Source organism: Ahaetulla prasina, chromosome 2 (assembly GCF_028640845.1).
Source record: "Ahaetulla prasina isolate Xishuangbanna chromosome 2, ASM2864084v1, whole genome shotgun sequence".
NCBI lineage: Eukaryota > Metazoa > Chordata > Lepidosauria > Squamata > Colubridae > Ahaetulla > Ahaetulla prasina.
Window position 1 is genome coordinate 158,308,816 of NC_080540.1, and position 25,418 is coordinate 158,334,233.

At 39.3% G+C, this 25,418-nt stretch overlaps 1 protein-coding gene across 1 annotated transcript; it reads left to right on the forward strand.

Annotated features, from left to right (window-relative positions):
* Positions 1-251: 251 nt before the first annotated feature.
* On the forward strand, positions 252-13,267 carry LOC131192194 (keratin, type II cytoskeletal 6A-like). The gene is made up of 9 exons (XM_058171122.1): positions 252-896; positions 3,912-4,129; positions 5,644-5,704; positions 6,689-6,784; positions 7,177-7,341; positions 7,967-8,092; positions 9,230-9,450; positions 10,623-10,657; positions 12,195-13,267. The coding sequence occupies exons 1-9, from the start codon at positions 375-377 to the stop codon at positions 12,461-12,463; spliced, it is 1,713 nt and encodes a 570-aa protein (XP_058027105.1). The 5' UTR covers positions 252-374; the 3' UTR covers positions 12,464-13,267.
* Positions 13,268-25,418: the final 12,151 nt, after the last annotated feature.

Genomic DNA, 25,418 nt, shown 5'->3' on the forward strand with positions numbered 1-25,418 from the left:
CAAAGAAACTTGCCAAGCCCTACCAATACAGACAGTAGTCATAGCAGCATCTAACCTCCATTGACAGAAGAGTGATGCAGATAATCTGGGGTTGCCTAGAGTTCACAGTCAGACACTTTAGCTCCTTTGGGGTGTGTTTCAGGGAAGGTCAGTTTCTGGCACTGTGCAAGAGGGAGGGTTCGAAGCACACCTAAGCCCAGGAATACAATAAAAAAAAAAAAAGATTTTCCACTCCCCTCTCACCCAAGCCAACTCTCTGAACAGATAAAAAGGAAGATTCTCGCCTTGCTGGGATAGGGGCTCAGTTGTACTCCGAACTGGGAACACCTTTCTTGAAAAAGTCACTGCCACCAGCCAACTATCCCCTAATCATCATGTCTCGTCAGTCTTTTGGGATAAGCGTGTCAGGAGGGAACAAGGGATTCAGCTCCAGCTCAGCTTGCTTCTCAGGTGGACAGAGAATGAGTTTCAACAGCGTTTCCACAAACCGTGGGTGTTCTGTCCGTAGTGGAGGCGGAGGGCCTGCTTTTGGGAGCAGGAGCCTCTATAATCTTAATCAAGGGGGCAACAAGAGAATCTCCTATGGCGGAGTTGGCAGTGGCTTCGGTGCAGGTTTTGGTGGGGGTTGTGGCCAAGGGGGTGGAAGCTTTGGAGCTGGTGGTGGCTTTGGAGCCGGTTTTGGAGCTGGTGGTGGCTTTGGAGCCGGTTTTGGAGCTGGTGGTGGCTTTGGTGGCTTTCAAGGTTGCCCACCGGGAGGCATCAAGGAGGTGACTATCAACCAGCATCTCCTGCAGCCCCTCAACTTGGAGATAGATCCAGAGATCCAGAAAGTGAGGGTAGAAGAGAGAGAGCAGATCAAGACCCTTAACAACAAGTTTGCCTCCTTCATTGACAAGGTGAGACAGTTGCAAAAAAAAATTTTTTTTCTTATTTTTCTAAACCTTTCCTTACTTTCTTTAGCATAGTACTTAAAAACTTACAGTAGATGGGATTTATGAATTGCTTTAAAAACAGTAAACTTCAAGATATATGGAGTGGTTTTAAAAGCTTTACAATGAATTATATTGTCGCTAAATCTCAACTCCTAGTTTTCTATAGTATATATACTTTGGGGAGAAATGATAAAATGTGGTTCTTGAGGGGATAATAGATAGCTTTTTTTTTTAGAAATGTAAGAGAATAAGAACAGAAATGAAGGAGAGAAAAACCCATATTTGCTGGGCATGTCTACTGTGATTAAATCTGTAACTGTCATGGTTCATTCTCTCAAAGTATTCTGGGAACTGTAATTTGGTGAAGTGCTAGAAATTCCCAAATATTGCTCTAATTCCCAAAGATTGCTCTAAGCCTAAAGGTAAAATAATACTACTACATACCAGGATGCTGGGGAGAAAGTTGACTATCAGTCTAGCTGAAATGTATGCTATTGATATGCTATTACTTTGCATTTCATGCTATTTTCTTATGCTGTCAGAATTAACATATAGTCAATAAGACATCAATAAAGAAAAGACAGGCCAATAAGAATCAGGAATTTTAGTTGTCCAGTAATCATTATGTCAAAGGGCAGAAAAGTAGATAGTATTGGACTTCAGTTACAGGATGTGTACTAGATATATACGTAACCCTTAGCTAGGCTGCAAATCACTAAGCATACTCATTAACGGTTCATTCACAGTAGTGACAGTACACCTGATTGTTCTTTCCGATGACTTTTATTTGCAATTTCAGTACTCTTATCTCTCAGCCAACTGCGAGGATCCTATGGAAGAATAGGAAGTAAGGCCCGTAATTCTAAATATGAGGGGTGACCCCGATTGTGAGCCATGTACGGGAAAATACAGAAAAAAATAAAACATCCAAAATGGTTTGGTGAGAGCACTGAAATTAGTGCTAGTAGATGCAATGATTGTGCCTTTGTGGTAGATCTGGATTAGCAGTCATTGTGAGTGTTCTATGGAAGATGTAAGGCTTCGTGGTTCCTGTGGTTTGACTTATTTGGAGGCTTAGTGGTCTGAAAACTTATTTTAGAGATGCGGTTGTTATCATCAGACAGGCAATTTCAGGAAAAGAGAATAATCTCACTAGTATAAAAAAGAAAGACACATTTCTTTCTGCTGCAGAAAGTATTTTAAGGCCATGGTTGCTGACAACATGTAGCATGATTTTAAATTACTTTTGGTATGATAATTGCTGTGTTGTGCCCAATACTTTAGCTACTTTCCTTTCGTTATATCCAATTAATATATTTATTTTATAAATAATATAATAAATAAATAAATAAATAAATTAATATGTTTATTATATAATATAATTTATTAATATAGTTAATATAGTTATTACATACATACTTATATATATGCTTATATATTGTATAGTTATTTCATGCTTATGCTTATATATACTGTGTGACAAAATAAATAAATAAATAAATAAATACTTTGTCCATAAGTCTTAATATTAATTTTTATCATTAACAGAACTTGGTGATGTGATTTCCAGGCTAGATAGTACTGATATGTACATGTAACACACAGTCCCCCAGACCGTTAGTTGACTTACCACATGTTCTTTAATTCAAAAGGCAAAAAGAAAAAAAAACCTTAGATTATAAACTCTAAGTATGCAAAGTACTTTTTCATTAGTTACTGCATTGCTTACCTGCAATAAAATGTTTAATCTTACCAAGTTGGAAAGGAATCTTCTTCATTTGGGCATCTTCTATAGTTTAGTCAAGAAGACTGCCCCAAGGATTACACTGAGGTGAATCAGGCTCAGATGTGAAGATATATGCAAATTTTTTAGTTGAGGATTTGCTGGTGTTGGAGGCAGATATTGGTAGACTTCTTGTAGTGGAGTACAGTAAGTTAGTATATTTCTTCTAAGGTTTCATTGATGTAAAATGAGACAAGTCTATCACATTCCATACTTAAGAACTGTTACTGATGTAGTCTCCTCAATATTCTTTGTTTTAATATAGCTAATAGTTCAAAATACACATTTGCAGTGGCAGTGAATAAAATAGCACATTGCCCTGTATGACGTGTCTTCACTATAATGAGAAATCCATCCGGAATTCTAACATTTTCCTTTGGGTTGAGGAATATTTATCCATCTGGTTTAAAATTCTGTTCACTGCTGCCTCGGTGTCAATCACTGACTGATGAGACTTGGAGTCTATCAGTAAATAAAGGTCTGTGTTCTGGAGAGACAGTGAAGAAGACTGAATTCTGGTGGCTCAGGGCCACTAGGGCCTCTGGTGGCTCAGCAGACTACGTCTGTCTGTTATTAACACAGCTGCTTGCAATTACTGCAAGTTCAAGTCCCACCAGGCCTAAGGTTGACTCAGCCTTCCATCCTTTATAAGGTAGGTAAAATGAGGACCCAGATTGTTGGGGGCAATAAGTTGACTTTGTATATAATATACAAATGGATGAAGACTATTGCTTAACACAATGTAAGCCGCCCTGAGTCTTCGGAGAAGGGCGGGATATAAATTCAAATAAAAAATAATAATTCTGACACTCAGTAATAGTAAGAATTTGTAGAAAGAACATTTCTAAACAATCCACTCTGAGTAATTCTAGAAGGCAAAGAAATAAGATAATATGACAGAACAATTAATAAGTGGAACGACTTTCCTGCAGAAGTTGTGAATGCTCCAACACTGGAAATTTTTAAGAAAATATTGGATAACCATCTGTCTGAGATGGTGTAGGGTTTCCTGCCTGGGCAGGGGGTTGGACTAGAAGTCCTCCAAGGTCCCTTCCAACTCTGTTGTTATTATTATTATATCTTGGAATCAAGTGCTTAAAAATACAGAGATATCCCTGCTACATGCAACCTATTAGAATATGGCTAAATAAACCTTTTGCTCTGCTTTTCTGCTCTCTGCTCCATTCTCTTTTTAGGTTCGTTTTCTAGAGCAACAAAATAAAGTACTGGAGACCAAGTGGAAACTCTTGCAAGAACAGGGCCATGGCACTGGCGGTCAAAAAAATCTGGACCAATTCTTTGAAGCTTATATCAACAATCTAAGGAGGCAGCTGGATGGTCTTCTGAACGAGAGGCGAGGACTTGACTCAGAACTGAAAAACTTCCAAGATCTTGTGGAGGATTTCAAAAACAAGTAAGGGAACAATTAATCCAAATTAATAGTTCTTGATATTCTTTCATATAAATTCATGAAAATTGGGTTTCATTAGATAAATGTCCAGTACTTCTTCTTGTGTCTCATGAAGAATCTGGAACAATCTAATGACATTTCAAGACGGGGTGTGTGTTTTTCTTTACAAGAAGACCCATTTCCCTAAAAATGACAATCATGTTTTCTCCTTCTTTTCAAAGCACATGCTTAATTATCTACCACATGTATTGGAAATTTATGCCTGTGAATAGAAAGACATACCTGAGGTCAGGGATCTCCAATCTTGGTCCCTTTACGACTTGTGGACTTCAACTCCCAGAGTCCCTCAGCCAGCAAAGCTGGAAGTTGAAGTCCACAAGTCTTAAAGGGACCAAGGTTGGAGACCCCTGCCTTAGGTCATCTCTCTCTTTCCTTTCTTCCCTCAGTGTGGGCTACATTCACCGAATTTTACCAATAATCTGTTTCATGAGACATTTTTCATCTTGGCTGCTGCGCACTGTCCAATTTTTAGGGAATGTATATAGGGTTGGGGAAGGCTTGCTCCTTTAAAACGCTTATAATTTAGATGAATATAATATGGTCGAATTCCAGAAATTTTTTAGTATAGCATCTTTTGCTTCATATTGCTCAAAACATAGGTGTCATCTTGAATTACAAAGTAATGCTGTACAAAGAGCCTAAGCTTGAAAAACCTATGTTCCTCCACATCTAGAACAGTGTTTCTCAACCTTGGCAACTTTGAAATGTGTAGACTTCAGATTTCCAAATTCTTCAGGCAGCATAAACTGGAGAAACGCTAATCTAGATGAATTTTTTTTAAAAGCATTTTGATTGTTAGGACATTTTAGACGTCATGGCTAATCCTATTCCACTTTCCATATCTAAAAAAAGAGAAGTAAAATAGGGGATCACAAATATGGAAAAATAAGCGTTTTTGATTTCTTGGTTAAATATTACATTATTATGGTTGGTCAATCAGATTATTATTATGGTTCATCACACAGTCCGCCAATGTTTACACTGGATTTGGATTAACTCCAAAGTAAAGATTATTGCAAGGGGGTGCAATGGCTCAGTGGTTAAAGATGCTGAGTTTGTCGACTGGAAAGCTGACAACCCAGCTTCAAGGCTTGAGCTCCGCGCAATGGGATGAACTCCTGTTCTTGGCTCAACTCCTGCCCACTTAGCAGTTCGAAAACATGCAAATGAGAGTAGATTAATAGATACCGTTTTAGTGGGAAGGCAACAATGTTCATGTGCCTTTGGCATATAGCTGTGTGATCACATGACTATGGAAAATGTCTCCGGACAACACTGGCTCCTTCGGCCAAGAAACAGAGATAGCACTATGTCCTAGAGTCGGATATGACTGGACTGGGAAACTTTTACCTTTTAAAGATTCTTAAAGAATTTGGAATAGTTTGGAAAGTATGGATGAATGGATGATACATTAGACACCCAAAAGGAGAAATGTAACCTTTCTTTCTCTTTGTCAGATATGAAGAAGAGATTAACAAGCGAACTGCAGCAGAGAATGATTTTGTGATCTTGAAAAAGGTAAGGGCTTCAACTGTAATGGTGAAGGGATGAAAAGGAAAATTGGTTTGAGTTGAGGAGCCGTTGATTGTAGCCATAGGCTCAGCTTGTTGAAAGTTTTAGGATATTCCCTCAGTGCCCTTCCCATTAAATTATGCTTGACTTCAACACTGTTTGCAGTAAATCCTACTCCTTCTTTATGCGTTGAGGGAAAAAAGTTCTAAAATGGTACCTGAAGGAGATAACCAGGCTGAGCCCAAGGGAGGGGATCAAGCTTGTCATCAGTTTGGAGTCCTTTCACACCCAGAAGAGACCTAAGTCCAGCCTTCCATGAATTCCTTTGACTCTTATCTGCCGCCAATTTGCCTTGACCGTTAGTAGCTCAGATTTTTGTTTAGGGATAGCGTGGAATAAACTTGTACTAATTTGGACAACCCTGGTTCCTGATTTCTTGTGCCTGATGATATCTGTTTCCTATAATATCGACTTCTATGCTGCTGCTTGTAAAAGATTTGCTTGAGCACCGGGTTCACTATTTTAGAGATTAATATAAAATAGCACTGACCAAGAGTAACTATACTATCTAGGAAGCTGAAAATGTCCACAGCAGGTTAATAAGTACGGAAGAGAAGTAAGACGCTATTAGTTGATATTGATAAGACGTATATCTGCTTTTGATGTTTGGTTAAGAGGCTTAGATGCTTTCATGCCAGACTGAAAATTGCACTTTGAAGGAAGACACGAAAATAATAATAATAATAATAAAAAAACAGAGAATGGGAGTCTTTTGCTACCATTCCCATTTATCCATTACAGATATAATTTCTATGAAACAGAACGACATTCCTGGCTCCTTGTGTTGTGGTTTAATTCTGAAACTGCCATTTTTAGAAGAAATAACATTCCTTCTTTAAACCAAGATGATTTTCATCCTCTTCAATATCAGCTGTGCAGAAGACTGAACCATCTTCTGTCTGTTTCCCGCCCCCCATCCCCCGCCCCCAGGATGTAGATGCTGCTTACATGAACAAAGTGGAACTGCAGGCAAAACTGGATGCCCTTACAGATGAAATCAATTTCCTGAGGTGTCTGCATGAAGCTGTAAGTAAATATGCTGACCGCTAATACAAGTAACATGGCACGTTACTTGTATTAGCACAGCATAGAACCCTTGTTTTGACACACACACACACACTCTCACACACACTTTCCAGAGTTCAAATATGAACATGGGTTTGATGTAGTGGTTAAGATGCTGGAATAGAACCTGGGAGGAGATGAGCTCTGTCTTGACCTTATGCATGGACGCCAGCTAGTTGACATTTGACACACATGACAGAATTGCTACTGTGGGGAAAAGAAAGCATTGTGTATACCACCTAGAAGTGACACAATAAACGCAAGTTATAACAAAAACAACAACAACAAATACATTGGGAGAAAATTAATATGTTCAGGTTGGATTAATTAAGATGACTGGATTCCCTTTGCAGGAACTGAACCAAATGCAGCAAACTGTTTCTGATACCTCCGTTGTCCTTCAAATGGACAACAACCGAAACTTGGACTTGAATAGCATCATTGCTGAGGTTAAAGCTCAATATGAGGACATTGCCCAGAAGAGCCGGGCAGAAGCAGAATCTTGGTATCAGGGCAAGGTGAGCTTTCAAGGGTTGTTCTTTTCAGGCTTTTCTAATATAGAATAATCCTCAACTGGGACACAGGTATGTGATGTGCAATAAATCTGAATAAGTTCTCTTGGAGTGCTTTGACCACTGAATTGTGCACTCTTAGGAAACACAATAAACAGCGGGTGGACATTAAAAGCTGCCTTATACTGAATTAGCCCATGGGTTTATCAAAGACCTGAAACATCCTCCTGGGGAAAGCCTAAGGGGTTGCTAAGAGCTGTCACCAACTGGATGACATATAATTACTCAATCAGTCAATGGGTTCATCGGGCTGAAGGCATCTTCCAGAGTTTCAGAGACAAGCTCCTATTTGTAGGAGCTCTGCATTGAACCTATGCCTCTCTGCTGCCAAGGACTAAAATGCCAAGAGGTCTTTTGGTCAAATTGGCCAATGATCCATCTGCAGTACTTCAGAAAGTTGTATTGTAGACAAGACCTTGTTTGAAAAAGTGCAATTGCTATAAACACATCTGTTCTGGAGACAGCTTTGTAAAGATCACAGCATTTTGGAAAACCTTAATTTGTTGGGCCTTGCTACCAAAGATTTTCAGGTGTAATCTTTGGCCTTCTCTTTTTTTGTGTGGAATGCTAGTATGAAGAACTGCAGGTGTCAGCTGGGAGACATGGTGACAGTGTACGTGATACCAAGACTGAGATCGCTGAGCTGAACCGGACAATTCAGAGGATGAGGGCTGAAATAGAAAATGTGAAGAAACAGGTAAGTCCAGAAGATTTTTGTAGGACTAACTAGAGGAAGGGGAAGTTTCTTTAGAATTTCCTAATGTGTAAAAGGGTATGTGGTGGCTCAGTGGGTAAGATGCTAAGCTTGTCGATCGAGCTTGTCGAAAGGTTGGCAGTTCAGCGGTTCGAATTCCTAGTGCCACATAATGGGGTGAGCTCCCGTTGCTTGTCCCAGCTTATGCCACCCTAGCAGTTCGAAAGCACATAAAAAATGCAAGTAGAAAAATAGGGACCACCTTTGGTGGGAAGGTAACAGTGTACCTTTGGCGTTTAGTCATGCCAGCCACATGACCACGGAGATGTCTTTGGACAGCGCTGGCTCTTTGGCTTTGAAACGGAGATGAGCCGTGCCCCCTAGAGTTAGGAACGGCTAGCACATATGTGCGAGGGGAACCTTTACCTTTACCTTAATGTGTAAAAACATCATTTGGTTAGACTGAGCTAGTATTGATGATGCTTTAATTGCAACAGTGTAAGCAGAATATAAAATAAAAAAATGTGTCAAGCAAGAAGATACAACCTCAGTGTTCTTATTTTCCATAAACTACAGTATAAGTTTCCTAGTGCATGATAACTTTGATAATTGAGTTATCAGTGGGAGGCACTGATGTCCTTTGGGTAATAGTAAAAGAGACCCTTAGAAGCATTGTCTCCTATTTTAGCATTTGTTTTCTCCTATAAGCCTGGAGATATACTCTCCTATAGAGGTACTCTCATATGGAGTTCTACTATGATATATTTTCTGATGGTGCCAGTGTCCTGCAGGCCTGTAAGAAAATGGCAGAGAGGAGTAGGGACACAATTATAATTGTATTTATGTTGGTAGTTGATGGACAACTAAGGCACCAGGCTGGAAAGTTGGGGACCATAAGTTCAAGTCCCACCTTAACCATTAAAGCCAGCTGGGTGACCTTGGGCCAGTCACTCTTTCTCAGCCCAACTCACTTCACAGGACATTGTGGGGAGAACAGGAGGAGGAAGGTGTATTAGATATGTTTGCCACCTTGAGTTATTTGTACAAATAATAAAGGCAGGGTACAAATAAATAAATGGACCCAGGAAGAAATACTTTTGCTATCTTCTCTATTCTACAGAAGTTTCCTTTATCTTTCAGTGTGAGAAGCTGCAGGCTTCTATTGCAGAAGCTGAGGAGCGTGGTGAACTGGCACTCAAGGATGCCAGAGAAAAGCTCTCTGACCTAGAGGAAGCTTTGCAGAAGTCTAAGGAAGAGATGGCCCGTCTCTTGAAGGAGTACCAGGAGCTGATGAATGTTAAGTTGGCGCTTGATATTGAAATTGCTACCTACAGGAAATTGCTGGAAGGAGAAGAGAGCAGGTGGGTGAAATGTAATAGATGGACAAGTATCCCAAATCTCCATGAAGGGACAACATAGGAATAGTAGTGGCACAATGTAGGAGACAATATAGGAATAGTGGTTAGAATGCACTATTGCTGGCTAACTCTGCCCATAGCCAAGAGTTCGATGCTGACTGGCTCAGGGTTGATTCAGCCTTCCATCCTTCCGAGGCTGGTACCGTGAAGACCCAAATTGTTAGGGTCAATATGTTGACATTTTTAAATCACTCAGAGAGTGCTGTGAAGCACCATGGAACGGTATATAAGTCTAAGTGATGTTGCTATTGCTAATGACAAAAAATTATGACAAAATCTAGTACATGTTCCTTTTTTATCCTGGCTCCATTTGTTAACTTCTGGAGGGTGGATCCAGTATGCCACTCAGAAATCAATGCCAGAGTGGCAATGCTAGACCCAGAGAAAGATTTATTGAGTCCTCTTCTTGTGAAAAATCTGGCTGAGTTCAGCCCTTTGAACACTTCAAGATGAATGTGTCGAAAAAACAGACTAAACCTAAAGCTATGTTTTTCAACCTCAGCAACCTTAAGATGTCTAGATTTCAACTCCCAGAATTCTGAGAATCGAAGTCCACATATCAGAAAGCTTCTGAGGCTGAGAAACATTGACCTACAGGGAATACATACTACAAATGTAGATGTCCCAACTCAGAAAAGGATTTATTTAAGCATAGTGGCATGGAGAGATGATCCACTAGATCAGGGGTCTGCAAACTTGGCTCTTTTAAGACTTGTGGATTTCAACTCCCAGAGTTCCACAGTCAGAAAAGCCAGCAAAACTCTGGGAGTTGAAGTCCACAAGTTTTAAAAGAGCCAAGTTTGCAGACCCCTGGCCTAAATGTTTTTATCAATCACTCAGAGTCATGACAGAGTAACACGAGATAAATATCATGCTTATCTGAACTGGAAGGACTGAAATAATAGTCTTGAATTATTTCCTAAAATTTATAAACTTACTGACCAAGCAAGGAGATTGCAGTACATTCATTGTAGTTCTATAGCAGACTGTACTAGCAAAGTTTAAAGGGATTTCTTTATACTGATTACATATTGATTTTTTTTAGCATTTTATATGATTACCCAATTGAACATAACTATTACTAACACATTATAAATACCACTTTTCCTTCACAGAATGTCTGGAGAGTGCCAAAGTGCTGTGAGCGTCTGTAAGTAAAACTAGTTTTATGTTTCTACTCATAATTTACTTTTCATAACTAAAAGAAAAATCCAGAATATGTATGGCGGCAAAGCTGATTTTTGTTGAGCATCATACGATTGTCATATTCATCTAAAACCCATCATAAGTCTAGTCTTCAGGGGAATCTAATGCAAAGTTAATGTAATAATTCAACTACAGAACTTTGCAATAGTGCAGGAGTGGTAAATTAATTGCCCTTCATGTATTTATGAAATACAACCACTAGCATACTACATGGCCAATAATGAAGAGGAGCAATAGTGAAGTGATCAACATCTCGTGGGCAGATTCTAATTCTAACAATGACCTTTGCTGCAAATGCAACGTTTTATTTATTTGTTTATATAGCCATCTACAACATACATGTTTATGGTCATGGTGCTGAATCTCTCTCTCTCCCTCACACACACACACAATGTTTACAACACGGCTGTTTATTTATTTTTATTTATTTTTATTTATTTTGTCACACAGTATATATAAGCATAAGCATGAAATAACTATACAATATATAAGCATATATATAAGTATGAATATGTAATAACTATATTAATTGGATATAACGAAAGGAAACAATAGGACAGGAACGGTAGGCACGCTTGTGCTCTTATGCACGCCCCTTACAGACCTCTTAGGAATGGGGTGAGGTCAGTGGTGGGATTCAGCCAGTTCGCACCACTTCGGGAGAACCTGTTGTTAACTTTCTGAGCAGTTTGGTGAACTGGTTGTTGGAAGAAATCATTAGGGCAGAGAACCGGTTGTTAAATTATTTGAATCCCACCACTGGGTGAGGTCAATAGTAGACAGTTTTTGGTTGAAGCTTTGGGGATTTGGGGAAGAGACCACAGAGTCAGGTAGCGTATTCCAAGCATTAACAACTCTGTTACTGAAGTCATATTTTCTGTTTGAAAAAAGCCAACTATGACCTTATAAACTACGACCTCTCATCTCTTGACTGGCAAAATCTGTTCTCAACCTGCATCACTGCAGAAGACCACTATAGAGTTTTCCTACTTGAAGTCAATAGAGTCATTGATCTTTACATACCACAAACCGCCACCAAAACCAGAAAAAACAAATTTCCCATATCAATAAAAAAGCTTCAATCCCCCCCCAAAAATCCCTCTGGAGAAGAAACAAAAAGGGCTATGTAGCAAATTTCAAAAACCGCTACAGAAATATATGCAATCAAATAAAAACTGAATGCACCAATTGATAACTTTATGTCTATGTGTGAATTTTAAAAACATTAAAACTGACATCAAGATACAGGATTGAGGTTTTCCCTCCCCCCCTTTTTTTAACATAACAAAAAGTGTCAGTTGAGCTTCATGCATAGACGTCAAGTTTTATATCAAGTTCCTGGGAAAGAATGTCTAGGACAAATCAGATTTCCTTGCTGTTTCCAGTCATAGTCAACATCATGGTTGTTTTCATTGTAACCACCACTGGGAAGTGTTTGCTTTAATGAAACTTGTAATAATCTTGGTTCTTTTTTCTTCCAGCTGTGATAGGCTCTTCCATGACTTCGTCTGGCGGAGGAATGGGTGGTAACTACGGAGGAGGATCATGCTTTGGAGGAGCCTCTGGTGGTTTCGGTGGCTTCAGTTCTGGAAGTGGGAGAGGTGTATGCAGCATAGGTGGTGGAGGAGTCTGCTCTGTAGGAGGAGGAGGGTATGGAGGAGGATATTCCTCTAACTGCGGAAGTGCCATTGTGAAAAAAACTACCACCTCCTCCTCCTCTTCCTCCTTCATGAGTACAGGCAGGAAGTAACAAGTCACACATGCAATGACAGCCCACTGCTGGATCAAAGAAACATTCTTCTGATGATCTTCACCAAGCATACCCAACCCAACCTTGGCATCTTTCAGAGAAAAGAACTTTGTCTCTTACAACCACTGTGTCTGTTTTCTCAGAATATATCTAGATCTTGCATTCTTTGTCCTTGACTCATTATTATATTTCAAGCCCATATATCAATCAGAATGACTCAGTCATAATAACAAATGTAAAACACGTTCAGGCTATGTTTGCATAAGCTAAAAGTACAAACGTAGTTTCACTTCATAGAAGTTTATGTCAAGTATGCGTGCTTATGTTGATCAATACACACATTGTTGAGTGATAGGAGTACAGATTCTGTGTTGCCTCAGCAGGGAGAATCATTTCCCTATTTCCAAAACTCTGGGATTTTTTTCTTGGTCTTTTTCTCCATGGTCAACTGAGGAAGGCCTGGAACAGGTTTAGATAGGATGGAAAAGTTTTTGATTATCGTGCACAAAGTGTAGGTTCCACGTAGCCAGGGTTAAGTGCTATTTTAGGGCCTTATCATTTCAGTGAAAACAAAATTAAGCACTTATTGTGAGCATGTCCATTTAAGAAAAAAAAAAGTGGGATCTTCACAGATTTAACTTTGTCTGAATTATGCCCCATTTTCCTTCCTTCCTTCCTTCCTTCTTTCCTTTTCTTTCTTTCTTTGTGGCACTGAAAACTACTTTGCTCAGTTTAGTTTTTGAGTTTATTCTCTTTCATGGGTGTATAACTATCTGCATCTCAATAAAGCCTCAGTAAAGAGTGTGTCGGTGTGTTCTGTTTTTTATACCCTGGCCTTGTGTCATGAAAACTCTACTGCAGAAATAGAGACCTCAGCCCCATATAGTGGGAACCTTGGAAAATGTAGCCGAAATGGAGGCAAACTCCTCAGAGCTTCTGGCATTTTCTATGAGTCTCTCAGGTGTGTCCACAGCAAATGAACTTGCTGAAAATCACTGCACCTTCATAGTATAGATGTCCCTAAAAGTAATTGACATGGTTATAATAATTCAAATTTTAATAATATTTTAAGCATTGAAAATGTTCAGAATCTTAAACTAACTCCAAATTTTTAACTTGATTTTAAGGACTACTTTAAAAGTAGGATACTAATTTATAATCTTGGGCAATCATGTTAGGTATGGACAATCCACTCTTATTATATTTGTCTTCCTTACACTCTAAACCTAATAGTCTCCATAATCTATGAAAATTGAAACAACCCCACCCTCCATCTTTATAGAGTACTGAGAAGACAGACTGCCATATAGTACTGAAGCCACAGTAGTAACACTTGTGGTATGAGGCCAAAATTCAGTATTCATGATGTTTCATTTAAAGTTGCTGCATGTATTTATTTCAGAAGGTGACAATCCTCCCCCAGGGATTGTACTTCCTTTGTTCTGCAGATGTTCTGAAGTTACACGTATATGAAGTTGACAGAATTGACAAAAAAGTGATTAGATTTTGATGGAAAACAATTTCAGAGAAGCAGCTTCCCATGTGAAACCAAGGGGTTTCTTGTACAAGGATTAAGTCTTCCCATAGAAAGACTACATATGAATTCCCCCACATTCTGTTCCAAATTAAACCAGGGATTAATGCAAATCATCTTTGTGCATAAAGAACAGTGTGCTGCAAGAACATAATGAAGGGTCCTTGGTGCTCTCTGAGCTTGGTTGTTTTTTTGTAGATGTTTCATTACCCAAACTAGGTGGTACCATCAATATACCAATGATGTTACCTAGTTTGGGTAATGAAACATTTTCAAGAATATAAATCAGCTCAGAGAACTCCAAGGATCCCTCATTTCAACCCTGAGCCACAAACAAAGATCTTTATGCTTCATGTCTCTTACACAATCACATTATCAGCTGATAATCTCTCACTATCCCAAAAGGTAAGGTTGCTGAGTTTGATTAGTAAGGATTCCTCTCACTTTATCCCAAATGTCTTGTGATACAGATGTTGTGACACCTTCTCCCTGATCTATTTTTTCATCCATGGCAGGGGAGTGGGGTAAATCAGCTGTGTTTATGTCATGGTTGGGAAGGATTTCCCTCTGAACAACATTGCCAGAAAACAGAGCATCTCTTCTCCAAAAGCTGAAATATTGGGGTGTCTCAAGAATGCCTTAGGTTGCCATTGGATGATCCAAGTGGATTTAAGTGCATGAGAATGTGTGAGTAGCTAGTTTCCCCCACCCCTTGAAGTGAGAAGATAATACTGCATCTGATTCAACATCTGCTGAGAGGGCTAAATGAAGGATAATCACTTTCATTTTGCAATTTGATATTAGTAAGTGTTTAACCACCCGCAAATAGAAATGAAAGACGTACTGCTTCCCTCAAGGAATTCCTCCCAGTCCACTAGCTTGGCAAACCTGGAGTTATGTTCCTATCACAGCAGGTACCCACAGCATAGATGATCTGATAATCAACCAGACCAACAAATAGCAGCAATACCATAGCAAAACTCTGAAATGGGAAATGGGGCAATGGAGCCATTCTGCTCCCTCTCAAAACCCACACAAGAGAAGAAGGGGCACATCCTTAGCCTAAGATGCATCATGCTTATCAGGGCTTGATCATCCACACTGAAGCTGAGACCAATACTAAGGGAGTGGCACAGGCATACTTTTAATACATCTTTTCAAGTTGATGAGCAATGGTGTAGGCTGAATTGTGTAGAGAAGGAATAAGGTCTCATATTATAGTATAACTAGGGCTGGATCATGGGGTCATGGTTTAAGATTACATAGAAGGGCTCAACCACCAAGCTTCCCCAGAAAACAATAGGTGAGAAGGCACCAGCAAAAAATCCAACGTCTGTACTATTGTGTTTGTTGAGCCTATGATCTAATCGTCCTTGCTATTACTTTTCTTCTTCTTCTTGCTCTATTTTAATTGCATTACTGGCCTCATATACACTGTCCCATTTTTAGTTTCCAAATGCTAACTAGCTCTATGATAAAATCAGAAGCTCACCAAAGATAAATTATATGCCTAGGAACAGGATTTGCAATCAAGTACTGTTTTAATTTGCGGAACACACTTTTGCTTGCAAAATTCTGTACATACCGGCTGCAAAACCCAGGCAAATTTTAGCTAGAGAAGGTCTGAGATGAAACAGACAATGCCTTTAAGGCAATAAAGAGGAGAACAACGCTCTTGGCACTTGCCTCCTTCCCTAACGCTTGTCTGATTGCTTTATAGAATTATCTAGACTCTTCTGACAACGAATCAATAGCTTGGTTTTAATTCACTGTGAAGAAACTATTTTATTTTAAATTAAAAGTATCTCTGCAGCATCTGGATACAATAGTCCAATGCATCAAATGGGACAAGACCTGCTCCCCTCCTCCAAGTAGGTTTCTTTAGCACAAAGCTAAAGCTAGAGAATACACATCTGTTTTCCAGCAATCCATCATACACATGGGCAGAAATAGAAGAGGTAATGATTAAGATGGCCATATGGCCACGTCAGCCATTGCTGACCATAAACAAACCCAGATCTCCAACTTCTCTTTAAAAAGAACCGCTTGTAGAATCAAAGGGCTTGAGCTCAATAAGCTGACACAATTTTTGTTCTGCCCAATCATTTTTGTGTGAAATGGGCCAGGTCCTTTTAAAAAATTATTATTATGTTTAGCCAGTAAGAATGTCTTGCTTCAGATCTAATAGCTTCCTTAGATTCAGTGGGGAAGAGAAAGGAGGAAAAATTGAATTGTACCTGAGATGAATATCATAAATTAATTCATTCTGCCTGAAATATGCCTCCGTTAGAAAATGAAAGGAATGCAAAAATAGAACTGGAAAAATATTAGAAAGTAAATTCTGTGTACAGAGGTGTGTGGACAAAAATGGTGATGAAATAGCCTTTTATCTGAGAACTTTTATGAGTTTAGAGATGCCATTTCAAAAGCTAGGAAAAAATATTACCCCAAATCAGAACTGATCCTAAAAGCTTTAGTGTTTTAATGCATAAGCGTGGGAAAATTATGCGTGAACCCTAGAATACTTTTATGTGGAGTTCTTGCTTTGCATTTGGGTGTGTCACTATTGCTATTGCAGTTTTGTTTTTCATGGGTCAGACGCAATATTAACATTTGTGGATGACAAGAATAATTTACGCCTATGGAGCACATGCACACAGGTTTGCTTTGTGTTGGTTCAATAGAGCAACCACATTTTTCCCCAGGCTCATATGGAAGTCTAAAGACAGATAGAGCCGCTTTGGAGAGGTGCTGAATTTGCATGTCAAACATTCACTTCTGTTCATCCTGAATTATCTTTTCCCAATGACATTAAATGGGTGCATAATCTGTGCATGCAGACACATGCATGTGCTAGCTGCCTGATTGGAACAGTTTGTGGGATGCAGAGAATCCAGAATGGTAGAATTGGATTCCATGAATAATAGAATAACAGAGTTGGAAGGGCCCTTGAAGGTCTTCTAGTCCAACCCCTTCCTCAGACAGAAAACTCTATACCATTTCAGACAAATGGTTGTCCAATCTCTTCCTAAAAACTTCCAGTTGTTGGAGCATTCACAACTTCTGGAGGCAAGTTGTTCCACTGATTACTTGTTCTAACTGTCAGGAAATTTCTTCTTAGTTCTAGGTTGCTTCTCTCCTCGATTAGTTTCCATCCATTGCTTCTTGTCCTGCCTTCAGGTGGTTTGGAGAATAGTTTGACCCCCTCTTCTTTATAGCAACCTGAGCAGCTTTTCTCCTAGCATAGAGATTCCCTAACAAGTGCTAACTGCAAGTTAACCAGCCCTGCTCTCTGACCTGAATTAGTCGATTAGTACAAGTAGTCCTGGGCTTACAACAGTTCATTTAGTGATCATTTGAAGTTACAACATCACTGAAAAAAAATGACTTACAGTATGACCATTTTTCGCACTTACCACTATTGTAACATCCCCATGGTCATGTGGACGCTTGGCAACTTACTCATATTTGTGGTGGCTGCAGTGTTCCGGGGTCATGTGATCCCTTTTTGTAACTTTCTGCCAAGCAAAGTCAACGGGGAAGCCAGATTCATTTAACAACCATGCTACTAACTTAACAACTGCAGTGATTCACTTTACAATTGTGTCAAGAAAGTCGTAAAATCGTGCAAAGCTCACTTAACAGGAATTTTGGGCTCAATTGTGGTTGTAAGTCGAGGACTACCTGTACTATCGTCCATCCTGCTGCTAAGTGAAATTGACATATCTGGTAGGTCTACCCAGGGAGAACCTCATTCTAGAGGATTTAAAACCAATGGTAAATGTAATTTGGCTGTAAACCGCCCTGAGTCCTTCGAGAGAAGGGCGGTATACAAATCAAAACAATAAATAAATAAATAAATAAATAAATAAATAAATAAATAAATAAATAAATAAATAAATAAATAAATAAATAAATAAAAATAATAATAATAAGATCAAAAGCAGGAAATTAGAAATCCAGGCTTTTTAGATGAATGTATATATAGGTTGATTGTACGCTAAAGCTCTCCACAAGAAACTGAACTACTAACGGTCAAAGAGATTTGGCAGTAGATAAGAGGCAATGGAATTCAAGGTATGCTGGACTTAAATCTTCTGGGTGTGAAAGGATTCGAGATGATGACGTGTTTGACCCCTCCCTCGGGATCAGCCTGGTCATCTCCTACAAGTAATCATTCATAAGAATGATTAATTATAATAATTAATTCTCACCATCAGTCAATTGCAAAAGACAGCTTTATTTGGAACAGCTGTGACACACTGCGACAATATCTTTAACACCATCAAAGGACATCTGCCTATCCCAGATGGTTGGGAAGGACTCGATAGGCAAATAAAAATACCAGATCCAGTCTAAATATTTGGCTGAACAATAATAATAATAATAACCATACCTCTTTTTAATAAAAACCACAGAATTGATTTGTCTATTATTTTAAAAAACAGCAATTTAATCAATCAAATCACTTAAAAACATTAGTGAGGTTTAATAAACAAAAATAATATATTAGTGCATTTGACAGCATAGTAAAAAATATGTTGCAGTGATAAAATAAGCTGAACATAAAGGAAGAGAAAAAAAGGAATCTAGGAATAAGGAAAAAAATCCATATAACATCAATGTAAGATTTCCTTATTTATTTATTTATTTATTTTTATTTATTTATTTATTTATTTATTTTGTCACAACAATATATATAACTATCATACAAAAAAGGTTATATAGTGTATAAACATATATATGAGTAAATATTAGGAGGAATAAGCATATATATATAGGAAGAAGAAAAGAAAAACAATAGGGCAGGAACGGTAGGCATGTTTGTGCTCTTACGCACGCTCCTTATGGTCCTCTTAGGAATGGGGTGAGGTTAATATTAGAAAGTTTTTGGTTAAAGCTTTTGGGATTATGGGAAGAGACCACAGAGTCAGGTAAAGTATTCCAAGCACTGATGATTCTGTTACAGAAGTCATATTTTCTGCAATCTAGATTAAAGCGGTTGACATTAAGTTTAAATCTATTGGTTGCTCTTGTATTATTGCAATTAAAGCTGAAGTAGTCTTTAACAGGAAGGACATTACAATAGATGATTCTATGAGTTAAACTTAGGTCTTGTCGAAGGCGACGGAGTTCCAAGTTTTCTAAGCCTAGGATTTCAAGTCTGGTGGGATAAGGTATTTTGTTGTTTTCAGAGGAATGGAGAACTCTTCTTGTAAAATATTTCTGGACACGTTCAATTGTATTGATGTCAGAGATGTGGTGAGGGTTCCAAACAGGCGAGCTGTATTCTAGAATTGGTCTAGCAAATGTTTTATATGCTCTGGTTAGTAGTGTAGTGTTTTTGGAAAAGAAGCTACGCAAGATTAGGTTTACAACTCTTAGAGCCTTTTTTGCTATGTAGTTGCAGTGGGCTTTGGCACTTAGATCATTTGACATGAAAACTCCAAGGTCTTTGGTCATCTGTAAGGTAATGTCCATCTAGTATGTACTTAGTGTTTGGGTTCTTTTTTCCAATATGTAAGACTGAGCATTTGCTGGTTGAGATTTGGAGTTGCCAAGTTTTAGACCAAGCGATTAGATGATCAAGGTCTTTTTGAATGGTAGATGTATTGTTTGTGGTGTTAAATAGTTTGACATCGTCAGCAAAGAGAACACAATTACTTGAGATATGGTCACAAAGATCATTTATGCATAGTATGAAGAGTGTTGGTCCAAGAACGCTGCCTTGAGGAATGCCACTCTTGACAGGAACAGGATTTGATAGAGCATTGCCAATTTTGACCACTTGTTGTCTGTTAGACAGAAAAGCAGATATCCATTTGTGAAGGGGTCCTGAAATGCCATAGGATTTTAGTTTTAGGAGAAGTTTATCGTGTACTACTGAGTCAAAAGCTTTGCAGAAGTCTATGTAGATTGCATCTACAATATTGTTTTATTATTAAATCTAGACCACATAGAAATAAATTTCTCCATCATCTCATTTTAAAACCATATGGATTGTTCAAAAATTGAATGAACACATATCTTGAATCCATTCCTTAACTTAAAAAAATAAATAAGTTCATTTTCATCCATGTAAAATAAATCATTAGGGCAGCAAAGGCAAAAGAGTAACCAGCTTTCCTGCAAGACAGGGGAAAAACATTGTCTGGACTTCTGATTTTCATAAGGACTTATATGCACCAATGTGCACCTGCTCCCCAACAGCCCTGTAGCCACCAAAATCAACGTGGACCAGCATCTGCAGGTTTCTTTTTGCAAAATTCACAAGATGGAAGGCACAACCGTGTGGCTCAAACCACGCCCCTTTTAACTGTGCATGCATGTTAATACAGATACAAAAGCAACAAGATGATTGGTCCTGCAGAGCCAGCTAGATTTAGGAACACAAAACTGTAAACCGCAAGACTAAAAAAAATAATAATAATTACAAGCGGTCTTCCTCCTTCCTCACTTGAAAAAAAAAAGCTTCTAAAATGGTTAAATTCATTTTCAGTCTGTTAGGACAGGGGTTTGCAAACTTGGCTCTTTTAAGACTTGTGGACTTCAACTCCCAGAGTTCCAAGTCTTAAAAGAGCCAAGTTTGCAGACCCCTGTGTTAGGATATTAAATTTAGAAGCAGGAACAGTAACATGTATGATGGGCCAGAACACACAGTTGTAGTTGATTGGTTGGAGAGTGCTGCATGAGGCAATCTATGCTATGATTGGTTGTTGTGGGTGTAAAGCAGGAGTTTCCCTCCCCCCCCGCCATTTTCATCTGTGTTCTTTGTATGCTATTCAATTTACCTCATGATGTTTCTGTGTTCCCAACTATCTTCTCTGCTATAAAATATAAATGTTAAATATATTTATTTACATAAAACTGCAAGTTCGTATCAGCGTCTCTGACTTTATTTGGACAGTTGCTGTGCAATTCCCTGACACAATCCAATACAAGGGCTGGCTCTATAACAAGACCAGTGGTTGCTAGTTGTCTCATGAAATGAATTGTATTGGGAAAAGGCTGGGTAAATGCCATCTTTTTTTTTCTTTTTACTTTTAAGTAGCTTTCAGTAACTTTTGGTTGTGGTCTTCTTGGAAGAAATGGGATGCGGAGGCCCCATCCGGCAGGTGTCCAACTTGGACGGCCGATTTAATGGTTTATTATTCTGCTGAAGTTGTGGACATCATTTCACTGTTGGGAGAGTTTACTCAGGAATGTGGGCTTTCTTTTTATTTAACTCAGTTGAGTTAGATTTGAACTCAGGCAGGATCAGAGCAGAGGAGCATTTCAGCAGGTTCTGACCAGTTCCGGAGAACTGGTAGCGGAAATTTTGAGTAGTTTGGAGAACCAGTAGTAAAAATTTGGACTGGCCCCGCCCCCATCTAGTCTCTGCCTTCTGAGTCCCAGCTGATCAGGAGGAAATGGGGATTTTGCAGTAATCTTTCCCTGGAGTAGGGAGGGAATGGAGATTTTGCAGTAATCTTCCCCTGGAGTGAGGAGGGAATGGAGATTTTGCAGTAATCTTCCCCTGGAGTGGGGAGGGAATGGAGATTTTGCAGTAATCTTCCCCTGGAGTGGGGAGGGAATGGAGATTTTGCAGTAATCTTCCCCTGGAGTGGGGAGGGAATGGAGATTTTGCAGTAATCTTCCCCTGGAGTAGGGAGGGAATGGAGATTTTGCAGTAATCTTCCCCTGGAGTGGGGAGGGAATGGAGATTTTGCAGTAATCTTCCCCTGGAGTGGGGAGGGAATGGAGATTTTACAGTATCCTTCCCCTGCCACGCCACCAAGCCATGCCTACCAAGCCACGCCCACAGAACAGGTAGTATAAAAAAATTGAATCCCACCACTGGATCATAGGCTGGACGAGGATCAATAAACTGAGACTCAAGACTTATCTGCAGTTGTTGAAATGAGCCAGCAGATATTTTTGAAGGATAGGAACGAATAACGTCTCTCTGGACTCACCTCACTCTCATCTCAAGTGCAAACTCAGGACCCTGTTTTTCCCCACCTTGCTTTGTATTTATCTTTTCCTTTATGTACACTGAGAGCATATATGCACCAAGACAAATTCCTTGTGTGTCTAATCTCACTTGGCCAATAAAAAATTCTATTCTATTCTTTGTATTTAAAGTATTCTTTACTACCTCATGTCAGCCAAAGCACTCCTGTTATTTTGGACCTGTGTGCCTTATTTTGTTACAGGCTAAACCCAGCCGTTCATTGACTATTGAGGCAATGACTATCATACAGGTAGACCTCCACTTACAACAGTTCACTTAGTGGCCGTTCAAAGTTGCAACGGCACTGAAAAAAGTGATTTATGACCGTTTTTCACACTTACAATCATTGCAGCACCCTATTCTGACTTAGGCTTCCCAAGGGCAGGAAGCAGACTCTTTATCCCCACAAAAACCCCTTTTTATTAAGTTACTGTGAATTCTTTTCATTCACATCCAGCAAAGTCTTTCAAGGGAGAATTTATAGTCATAGACCTTATCTGGCTTGGAGAGCTGTGAGGCCAATATCTTCAAAACTTGGCAAGAAGTCTCTGAGAGTCCTGAACCAATTAAGTGAACTAATTGTTTCCTGCAAACTCCCCTCCCCTTTCGTTCCTTTTTATTCCCTATGGGAGGGGCCATTCACCATCCACCTGTGGCTGGAAATGGGCTCCAGCTGTTCTTCTGCCCCACGGATGTCCGACTCCGAAGGCAGCTGACAACTTCAGACGGCCCTGGCCCTATCTCTGCCTCTGACACAGAGCACTCATCAGAGCCTTCCCCAGATTCCAGGACTGGCCCATGTTCCTCCCCAATCTCCTCACTGTCTGAGTCTGCCACCAGCTCCGTTGGCCGCTGGCAGGCCGCAATACACCCTCATGGTCACATAATCAAAATTCAAATGCTTGGCAACTGGTTCATATTTATGATGGTTGCAGTGTCCTGGGGTCTTGTGATCAGCTTTTAAGACCTTCTGAGAAGCAAAGTCAATGGGGAATCCGGATTCACTTAACAAGCATATTACTAACTTAACAAATGCAATGACTGACTTAACAACTGTGGCAAGAAAAGTCATAAAATGGGGCAAAACTCACTTAACAAATGTTTCACTTAGCAACATAAGTTTTGGGCTCAGTTGTGGTCGTAACCAGGGGACTACCTGTAGTCTCTCTTGTCTATTACATGGGATGTTATAAGATTGGGATTGTAAGTAGATGGTTGTTATCAGCAGATGTTTTTTAAATGCCACTTTTCTTCCCTGAGAAGAAAACTTACATTTCCCATTGCTTTTTTAAAACGTATGTCCATTGGTATACTATTCTATTTTTGTCAAGAAACACCTAGGCAATCTTAGCTGACTTCGAAAAGCTAAGCAGTCCCTCATTGCTTCGTATTTAGTTGAGATACCAAGAAATAACAAAACTTAGCTAGACTAGGAAGTTGAAAAGCATCACAGAAGAAAGCAAAGGCAAACCACTTCTATTTGGTAGCCAGGAAAACCAGTAGGGTGTGTCTTATAAAATATCAGGAGTCATATTTGACTCAGAGAAGACTTTACCTCATATTTTTAGATACTCTGTTCTGATGTGCCAGTGGTACTTCTGTGCAGGTAAAGGAGATACTTCCAGAGGCAATTCCCTTAATATTAAAATGATTGGTGTTGTGTTGATTACTGTGCTAAAACAAGTGCTCAAACCTCAATAATAATGTTCAGGTGCATAGTGGTTAAACCAAAGCAGGTTTAAATTGAGGTGGATTTTGAAACAGGATTGGTGAAATGATGATGAGGGTATTTATATATTATTTGGCTACCTGTTTTAATTACAAGTTTTTTTTTAAATGAAAAAGGAAGAAGGAAAAAAAAGAGGAAAAATCATATGGCTCCATCTAATATATAGGGAATATATAAATATCAAGTAAACAATAACAGCCTGGTACAGCTTAGACAGCATCTTCTTGATGAATTAATTTCATAATAATAGTACATACATTTCATCATAGGTTTCTTCAGGTTGATGTCATTATTGTGAGCATAAGTACATAATCCCTGTGGGTCAATAGCAATCTTGATTGAAAGTTTGCAGCCCCATCTCTACCCAGTGATGTGTAACAATTGGCTTTTCCAAACTGATTGTAAAGAGGAAGAGCTGTTCAAAGCATTTCCTTCCTCTAGGAAGATGGGTAATGGGAAATACACTGTTGAGCTCCTTCAGCGTCTCCAAGCCCCACTGATATGGCTGACTCCATTGCCACCATGGTATCACTACACAGTAGCCATCATGACTCAGCTCTGTTCTCAACTGGCTTGCAAAATTCCCGAAAATTTAACAATTGGCTCTTGCAAGCTGGTACAAGATGGCTTCAGCACACCATGGCCTATACCATTTTCAGACTCCTTTCCCGTTTCTGGCCAACTCTCTCCAAACTACTTTCCTATCTTGGGTTTTTCTTTTATACTTTCTGACTCAGGTCTGCTTGCCCACTCATATACAAGGCTTGCTTCAAGAAAGAAGTGGTGGGAAAAACAGATTTAGCTATTTCACTGTAAGCTGGGCATGAAAACTGGTATCACAAGTAATCACTTGCTATGTTATCCTGTTATTGATTTTGCTTAACTTGACAGTTCTTTGCCATTCCCCTTTGCCTATCTCTGGAAGAAAGTAGGCATTTGCAGGTCTCCATTGCTTTTAGGTTTCCTTCCACCTACCATTCCATCTCACCCAGATGTGCACAATTCCTTTTTTATCAGCAGCTGATCTTCATCTTTCGCAAGCCAGTTTCCCCCACCTAGGATTCAGATTGTATTGAAGCTAGATCTTTGATGCTCCCGGTACAAAACTGTAAGGATTGCCTCTAAAAAAATGCACTGCACTCTCTCCCTATCCTATCCGGCAAAGCTGTTTTCAAATAACGATTTGCTGAGGCGATGTTGATGCTCCATGAATTGCAAGTTGAAAAACCGCTCTTAGGGTGCCATGGGCAATTTTCCACATCGAAGCATACTCAGGCTGTAATTGTAGGCGTGCTTTGAGAATTGTGAAAGCCGGGCTATTGCTTGACAGTCTGCACAGCAGCTGCCTGCCCTGGGACGCTGCAATTTGAAAAGCAGATGGAGAGGCTGATACCATCACCATTGAGAATAAAAACGATTGCTCTGTGTCAGGTCTACTCATCAGCTACAATAATCAAGCTTAAGATATCTTAGTCACTAAATATATTGCACGATTGCTGGTCCTCCTCCTCATCTTCGTTTTCCCTTTTTTTCTTTTAGTAAGAAGGGCTGTGCTGATGGGTAGAGTCAATGTTTGGTAAACTGGAGATGAAGATCTGTCAACCACACCAAACCACGAACACAATATAATGATATCCTCTTTCCCGCCCATGCAAAATCAAATCTAACACCTCCCTGGAATATATAAAAGAGAGGCTGA